An 8,995-nucleotide genomic window follows, 5' to 3' on the forward strand; every position below is an offset into this window, starting at 1 on the left:
GAGACAGGGACCAAGACAATCCCCATGGAAAAGAAATGCAAAAAAGCAAAATGGCTGTCTGAGGAGGCCTTACAAATAGCTGTGAAAAGAAGAGAAGCGAAAAGCAAAGGAGAAAAGGAAAGATATAAGCATCTGAATGCAGAGTTCCAAAGAATAGCAAGGAGAGATAAGAAAGCCTTCCTCATCGATCAATGCAAAGAAATAGAGGAAAACAACAGAATAGGAAAAACAAGAGACCTCGTCAAGAAAATTAGAGATTCCAAGGGAACATTTCATGCAAAGATGGGCTCGATAAAGGACAGAAATGGTAGGGACCTAACAGAAGCAGAAGATATTAAGAAGAGGTGGCAAGAATACACAGAAGAACTGTACAAAAAAGATCTTCACGACCAAGATAATCACGATAATGTGATCACTGACCTAGAGCCAGACATCTTGGAATGTGAAGTCAAGTAGGCCTTAGAAAGCATCACTACGAACAAAGCTAGTGGAGGTGATGGAATTCCAGTTGAGCTATTTCAAATCTTGAAAGATGATGCTGTGAAAGTGCTGCACTCAATATGCCAGCAAATTTGGAAAACTCAGCAGTGGCCACAGGACTGGAAAAGGTCAGTCTTCATTCCAATCCCAAAGAAAGGCAATGCCAAAGAATGCTCAAACTAACGCACAGTTGCACTCATCTCACATGCTAGTAAAGTCATGCTCAAAATTCTCCAAGCCAGGCTTCAGCGTTGTGTGAACCGTGAACTCCCAGATGTTCAAGCAGGTTTTAAGGCAGAGGCACCAGAGATCAAATTGCCAACATCCGCTGGATCATGGAGAAAGCAAGAGAGTTCCAGAAAAACATCTATTTCTGCTTCATTGACTATGCCAAAGCCTTTGACTGTGTGGATCACAATAAACTGTGGAAAATTCTGAAAGAGATGGGAATCCCAGACCACCTGACCTGCCTCTTGAGAAACCTGTATGCAGGTCAGGAAGCAACAGTCAGAACTGGACATGGAACAACAGACTGGTTCCAAATAGGAAAAGGAGTACATCAGGGCTGTATATTGTCACCTTCCTTATTTAACTTGTATGCAGAGTACATCATGAGGAACACTGGGCTGGAAGAAGCACAAGCTGGAATCAAGATTGCCGGGAGAAATATCAATAACCTCAGATATGCAGATGACACTACCCTTATGGCAGAAAGTGAAGAGGAACTCAAAAGCCTCTTGATGAAAGTGAAAGAGGAGAGTGAAAAGGTTGGCGTGAAGCTCAGCATTCAGAAAACTAAGATCATGGCATCTGGTCCCATCACTTCATGGGAAATAGATGGAAGAACAGTGGAAACAGTGTCAGACTTTATTTTTGGGGGCTCCAAAATCACTGCAGATGCTGATTGCAGCCAGGAAATTAAAAGACACTTACTCCTTGGAAGGAAAGTTATGACCAACCTTGATAGCATATTAAAAAGCAGAGACATCGCTTTGCCAACAAAGGTCCGTCTAGTCAAGGCTATGGTTTTTCCCGTGGTCATGTATGGATGTGAGAGTTGGACTGTGAAGAAAGCTGATCGCCGAAGAATTCATGCTTTTGAACTGTGGTGCTGGAGAAGACTCTTGAGAGTCCCTTGTACCGCAAGGAGATCCAACCAGTCCATTCTAAGGGAGATCAATCCTGGGTGTTCATTGGAAGGACTGATGCTAAAGCTGAAACTTCAGTACTTTGGCCACCTCATGCGACGAGCTGACTCACTGGAAAAGACTCTGATGCTGGGAAAGGTTGGGGGCGGGAGGAGACAGGGACGACCGAGAATGAGATGGCTGGATGGCATCACCGGCTCTGTGGACATGAGTTTGAGTGAACTCCGGGAGTTGGTGATAGACAGGGAGGCCTGGCGTGCTGTGATTCATGGGGTCGCGGAGAGTCGGACACGACTGAGCGACTGAACTGAACTGAGCACAGTCCTGGATTCCCGCTGGCAGCGTGTGTGAGGGTTCTGGCTCCTCCTGCTCCGTGTCGGCTCTTGTGTAGTCACCCTTGGACTTCAGTGGTTCCTGTAGGTGTACAGTGGTGTCATCCTGGTTTTAGTTTTCGTTTTCCTAATGACATTGAGCATCTTTTCATGTGTATATTTGCCATTCCTGTATTGTCTTTTGTGAAGTGTTTAATTGTTTACCCATTTAGATAATTGGTTTATTTTCATATTGTTGCGTTTTGTGAGTCTTTTTATGTTTCTTGGATAAAAGTTCTTTATCAGGTATGTGGTTTGTAACTATTTTATCCCAGTCTGTATCTTGTATGGGTTATTGTCTTAACAGTTTCTTTTGAAGAGCAAAAGTTCTTAAGTTTGATGAAGCCCAACCTCTTTTGCTCTTTTATGACTCAAGCTATTAATGTCAGATACGACTGAGTGACTGAACTGAACTGATTAATGTTGTATCTTAGAAAACTTTGAGATCACAATGATTTTTCTGCTATGTTTTCTTTCAAAAGTTGTATAGTTTTAGGTTTGATACTTAGGTGGTTTATGATCTGTTTTGAGTTAATTTTGAACAAAGTATGAGGTGTGGATTGAAGATTTTTTTTTGCATGTGGATCTGCAGTTGTTCCCTACCGTTTATCATAAAGACTCTTTTTCCTTTTGTCACTGTTTTTGCACCTTGTCAAAGGTCAGTTGACAAGTTTTGCATGGCTTTATTTCTGGACTCCACCGTGTCCTGTAGATCTATGTGATTATCCTTTTACCAATACCACATAGTCTCGGCTAGTATAGTTTTTATAGTTAAGTCTGAAAATCAGGTGGTGCCCACCTTCTCAGCTGTGTGTGTTTTTAATTGCCCTCGCTTTGCAGATGAGGAGCCTGACCACACTCACGCGTAGCCGTCTCACTCACAGCCTCTTGTGTGTGGTCTGTTCGGTGCTCAGCACACACTCACAAGCTGCGTCTTCTCTCAGCCCAGCCTGCTGCTCGGTGTGTGCTTTGGATTCGGTTTGGGTTTAAGCCTCAGCCCTGGTTTTATTAGTTGTGTGGCCCTGGGAAAGTAGTTTTAATCTCTGTATGCCTCAGCTTCCCTCCCTGTCAGTGAGTGTCACGATGGTCCCTGCCAAATAGACGTGGAGGAAGTGAAATGGGACCGTCTGTTGGGTCACACCCTCAGGAATTGTTGACACTTGCTCATTTTTGATGGACACACATGACCATTTTGCCTCTCAGCCTGAAATTCACGCTCACAGCACTGGATAGGCCAGAGTGTCTGCTGCGGGGGTGGTTGCCATGGCTGCCATCGTCATCATTATCCCTGTTGCTGGTCCTGTTGTCTCACTGTTATTATCAAGGGCGGTGGCCCCGCAGCCGAAGCTTCGTCTTCCACGTGTCCTCAACCAGGCAGCCAAAGTCCACCAAGTCCGTGCTGTGTGACAAGCTTCTTAGGAGTCTGCAGAATGGGAGGGCCTCTGGGAGCAGAAATGCCCACTTGGTGAGGACACGTGCGCCCAGTGCAGGAGGAGAAGCTTGGTGGGAAGTGGGGGCCTGACTGGATGCCCCAGTTGGGGCCTGTTAGGTGGACTTTATAGAATGGGAGCTTGGGACGAACCTTCCAGGTGCAGGTTGCAGCTTGTTCAAAGGCCCAGAAAGGTGAGCAGATGAATTCAGGGGAGCCTGAGGTTTGACTGTGGGGTGGAGAAGCCAGTGGCGGCCTAGAGTGGGTTCATAATCGCTCGGTCCTCTCCCTCCACAGGTGGCCAAACTCGCCTGCGGAGCCCGTGAGCAGACCTCCCCCTGCCTCTGCCATGCCTGCAAGAACCATCATCATCGACCATGGCTCTGCCTTTCTGAAGGCTGGCTTGTCGGGCTGGAACGAGCCGCAGCTGGTCTTGCCCAGTGTCGTGAACTACATCCCCTGCCGGGAGAACCCGGGCCCCAGCTACGCCCGGCGGCGCGTCAGTCTCGGCATCGACATTTGCCGACCCGACACCTTCAGCTACCCTGTGCAGCGGGGCCGCATCATCAACTGGGAGGGTGTGGAGCACATCTGGTCGTTTATCCTGGAGAAGCATCGGCTGGAGCATGGGGACTTCCCTGTGATCGTCACAGAGAGCCCCCTGAAGGAGCCCGCGGACCGTCAGAAGACCCTGGAGGTAAGGTCTTCTCTGGGCTGCCCCTCCAGGGAGCGGGCCTGACACTGTGTTCAGACCCGCGTGGGCACGGGAGCTCCGCCTTCTGAAGCGTTCACGCCGTGATTACCGACTGTGCCCCGAGTGTGTGCCCAGCACTCGTATTAGGCGAGAGGGGCTCACAGAGGCCGTCTTGGGGCAGGAGGCACAGCAGGTCAGCACTCTGTGAACAGGGTGCTATGTGGGGGCTCTGGGTGCTCACGGGCTCCATAAATGTTCACAGAGCATCTTCCGGTCCTCAGAGAGCTTATGTTCTGCGGGAAGACCTGACTGTGAACAGATTAACAAGCATTCCAGGTAGTGATCAGTTCCGCAACCAGAATGCAGTGGGGTGGAGGCTGACTGCGGGAAGAGGGGCGCCGCTTTGAAGACGGGTCAGGGAGGCCGGCTAGCTAGGGAGGGCGCTAACAGGGGGAGGGCCAGGCCTCACAGCTCTGGTGGGCTGTGGGGTATGGTTGGATTTTACTCCAAATCAAGGGTTGGCAAACTGTAGCCTGTTGGTCAAGTGTGGCTCGCCATCTGTCTTTATAAATAAAGATTTATTGAAACATAGCCATGCTGGCTCATTTACATATCCCCTATGGCTGCTTTCACCCTGCAGCAGCAGAACTGAGTAGTTGGAAAGAGACCCTAGCTCAGAGAGCCTAAAGCCTACTCACCTTGTAGGTCTGCTAGATAAAATACATGGTAGATTGGAATTTCCCATCAACATCAAATAATGTTTCAGTGTATCAAATATTGCATAGGATATAAAGTGAAGTGAAAGTGCAGTCGCTCAGTCGTGTCCAACTCTTTGCGACCCCATGAACTGTACCCTACCAGACTCCTCCATCTATGGGATTCTCCAGGCCAGAGTACTGGAGTGGGCTGCCATTTCCCTCTCCAGAGGATCTTCCTGACCCAGGGATGGAATCCAGGTCTCCTGTGTTGTACGCCGACGCTTTACCGTCTGAGCCCCTAGAGAAGCCTTAGGATATAGTGAAACATTATTTGCTCTCCATCTGAAAGTCAGATTTAATTGGGCATCTTGTATTTTTATTTGCTACATCTGACACCCTGAACCATTTATAGGAAATGTTTGCCACCTTTTGCTCTGAGTGAATATGGAGCTTCTGGACGGCTTTAAATTGGGTGAGGGGGTCGCATTTGATTTTTACATGAAAAAGAGGACCTTGGCTTCTGTATGGGGAATGGATGGTAAGGGGACAATAGTATGAGCATTAGTATGAGCATAGGAATGGACGGAGCTCCCTGCCACTGAGGGGAGAAGGTGGGCCTGCGGGCCTGCAAAGGTGGCTAGGTGGCCAGAGGCTCCAGGGGCTCCAAAGCTGGGCCGTTAGAGCCTTTCTGCGTCTGTGGTGTCAGAGCCCTGGGGACGCGGCCTGGACTGGGCAGTTGGGAGGAGGGGGCGGGGTGCTCTGTAAAGACTGGGGGGTGACAGACTGGGGACAAATCAGCCTGGACACTTGCCAAGCTCTAATGATCAGAATTCCAGCTTTGTCGTGGTGTTTGGAACGTGTTTATCTTAAAACACAGGCTTCATGTGTTGGGCGGTGAGCGTGTCTCCCTCCCCTCCTCCCCACCCGTCCTGCTGCCCGCCTTGCAGGAGGCAGTGGTCTGTGTGCAGCACGTGTTTCTTCTCTCACCACTTCTGTCTTATTAAAAAAATGGTTCAGGGGCTTCCCTGCTGGCTCAGAATCCACCTGCCAATGCAGGAGACACGGGTTCGATTTCTGGTCCAGGAAGTTCCCACGTGCCGCGGAGCAGCCAAGCCCATGACCCGCAGCTACTGAGCCTGTGCTCTGGAGCCTGGGAGCCGCAACCACTTGCCCGAGCCCCTGAGCGCCCGTGCTCCACAAGCAGAGAGGCCACCACGGTGGGAGGCCTGAGCTCTGCACCTGGAGGGGCAGCCCCGGTTACCGGCAACTAGAGAAAAGCCCGTGCAGCAGAGACCCAGCCCAGCCAAAATTAAAAAACAAAAATTAAAAAACCTGAAACAGTTCAGGCTGCAGCTTCCGCCCTTGACGTGGTCCCGGCTTTGCTGTGCTGCTCACACAACTAGTCGTCTCAACGCCTGGGCTCACACGCTGAGGCTCTCCCCACCCCTCCACCAGAACGGTCTTCTGAAAGGCCGTTGTCAGGCATGCTCCCGAGGGCCAGCCTGGCTCTTTCTCATCCTCCAGGACCCTTATCGAGTCCCCCCAGGGTGAGCCGCAAGGGGCTGGCCAGTCCCTGGAGGACACGAGTCTGTGCCGCCTTCGCTTTGCCTGGCACGGTCCTGGGGGAGCACACTGAGTGTCTGTCTGCTCCCCACTGCAGGTCATGTTCGAGTTGCTGGATGTGCCGTCTGTCCTCCTCGCCGACCAGCTGGAGATGTCTCTGTACTCATCCGGCCTGCTGACGGGCGTGGTGGTGGACTCGGGCTGTGGCCTGACCCGTGTGCAGCCCTTTCACCTGGGCCGCCCGCTGTGGCCCGGGGCGAAGACGCTGGAGTTCGCGGGCCAGGACCTCTCGGCCTATCTTTTCAAGAGCCTCTTCAAGGAAGATTACAATCGCCACAACCTGTTCCAGCTGGACACCGTGGCCAGCACCCAGATGAGCAAGTGTTACGTGCCGCATAATCTGGGAGAGGAGCTGGACTTTTATCAGAACCTGCCGAACGGTGCCGACGCGAGCAACAGCTACCATCTCCCGGACGGCACCGCGGTGGAGCTGACACCCATGCAGCGGCTGGCCCCCGAGATGTTCTTCAGCCCCCAGGTGTTTGACCTGCAGGGGCCCAGCCTCTCCCAGGCCGTCATGGAGTCCATTGAGGCCTGCGAGGCCAGCCTGCGCCCGCTGCTCACCTCACACGTGGTGCCCTGTGGGGGCAACACCCTCTACCCTGGCTTCACCACGCGTCTCTACCAGCTGCTCGCCAGCCACTTCTTCCCCACTAAGGCTTCTGTGTTTGCGGGCTCCAACAGGCATTTCAGCGTCTGGCTGGGGGCATCCGTGGTTGCTCACCTGTCGACGTACAAGTCCGAGTGGCTGACCAAGGAGGAGTACGAAGAGCGCGTCAGGATGTGACCAGCTGGCCCGCTCCTGTAGCCCAGCTCCCCTCATAGGGGCGTGGGTGGGTCCATCCCAGCCAGAGGCTGGGCCGGGGTGGGCTTAGCTGGCTTTGGAATTCAAAGGTCATGGGAGATACTATAGGTTCTAGGGTTTTACCTTGTTTCAAGAGTGGGATCCACCCGTGGGAGGACAGGGTGTCACCCTGGAAACCCTTTGGGGGGGTATTCTGTCACTGGGAGTGGCCAGCTGTCATCTCCATGCTTAACAGTTGCTTGTTTTTTCCTGGCGTTTCTCTTGGGTGGTCCATTCTTTTGATTGAGTAGGTTTTAATGGGGGGCAAGGGAGAATCATTTTTGAGCAGGGGATAGGGTGGGTGTTTATGGGAGAGTTGAAGTCTGTAGACCTGGGTGGGGGTTGGTGCAGGAAGCCTGGCCTGCCCTTGGGCCCCTGGCCGAGGTCTTGTTTTCCATATGCAAATAAATAACTTGTTTGGAAGTGCTGGCTTCTGTGGTCATGGATGGGGCAGGGTGGGCAGTCCGTTTAGGGGGACCCAGGGAGTGTGAGCGCGTGAGTGTTGGGTGGGGCCCGGGCCGCCCGTGGGGGCTTCAGGGACCTGAGAGCAGTGGTTCCCCCGACCCAGTGGGTGAGGGCCTGGAGCCCCCTTCTCTGACGGCCACGTCCACCCCACTCATTCCGGATGTCCCGGTGCTCTGCAGAAGATGGCGTTCCTGTTAGTTTAATGTTTATTCAGTCAGTACTGGGGAACCTACCACGTGCCTGGTATTCTGCTGGGCACTGCGGACTTCACGGTGGAAAGATGCATGAGGTTTCTGGTTCCAGGAGGCTGTCGTCTTCTGCAGGGGCACACGTGACAGGTACAGGCAGGCCTGGGGGTGCTGAGGGCTTGCTTCCAGCTCCCTCTGAGAAAGCGAATGTCATGATACATCCCTCTGAATGTTTTGGTTTCCCACTGCATATGAAAGGCTTCCCCTGGTGGCTCAAAAGGTAAAGAATCTGCCGGCAATACAGGAGACCTGAGTTCAATCCCTGGGTCGGGAAGGTCCCCTGGAGAAGGTCTTGGCAACCCACTCCAGCATTCTTGCCTGGAGAATCCCATGGCCAGAGGAGCCTGGTGGGCTGCAGTCTATGAGGTTGCAAAGAGTCGGCCATGGCTGAGCATGGGAAAGTTACATTTATGCTGTAGGCTGTTCAGTGTGTCATATCATTCTATCCAAACGTATACCTGACTTAATTTAAAAATGCCTTATTGCTGGGACTTCCCTGGTGGCCCAGGGGTTACGAGTCCACCTTACAGTGCAGGGGCTGTGGGTTCGCTCCCCGGTCAGGAAAGTACGATCCCATGTTCCTCGGGGCTGCTGAGCCCACCCGCCACAACTGGAGAGCCCACGCGGCACGCCTCCTGAACCTGCAGACTGCAGCAGAAGTTCCCGCCCGACACTCAAGGCGCCACGTGCCACAGCTGAGAACTGACACAGCCAACAAACCGCGTCATTGCTGGGAGGTGCTCCTGCCTGAGCCCTCAACACACTGTAGTCGTGACATCAGAGGTCACTGACCACACATCAGCATGACACACATAACGATGATGGTGATGATGAGAAAGTCTGGAAGGCTGTGAGTACCACCAGACGGTGGCCCACAGTGAGGAGACTGTGCTGGGAACATGGCTGCCTACAGACTCGCTCAAGGCAGGGTTGCCGCAAGCCTTCAGTTTGTTTAAAAAAAAATGCAGTTATTTGTGAAGCATTCCGAAGTGAAA

General features: G+C 52.3%; 1 protein-coding gene across 1 annotated transcript; it reads left to right on the plus strand.

Moving 5' to 3' along the window:
• Window positions 1–3,777: 3,777 nt before the first annotated feature.
• Window positions 3,778–7,230, plus strand: ACTL8 (actin like 8). The gene is made up of 2 exons (XM_055396889.2): window positions 3,778–4,125; window positions 6,481–7,230. The coding sequence occupies exons 1-2, from the start codon at window positions 3,778–3,780 to the stop codon at window positions 7,228–7,230; spliced, it is 1,098 nt and encodes a 365-aa protein (XP_055252864.1).
• Window positions 7,231–8,995: the final 1,765 nt, after the last annotated feature.

Source organism: Moschus berezovskii, chromosome 2, assembly GCF_049115385.1.
Source record: "Moschus berezovskii isolate FMDL1 chromosome 2, NW_MosBer_1.0, whole genome shotgun sequence".
Classification (NCBI taxonomy): Eukaryota; Metazoa; Chordata; class Mammalia; order Artiodactyla; family Moschidae; genus Moschus; species Moschus berezovskii.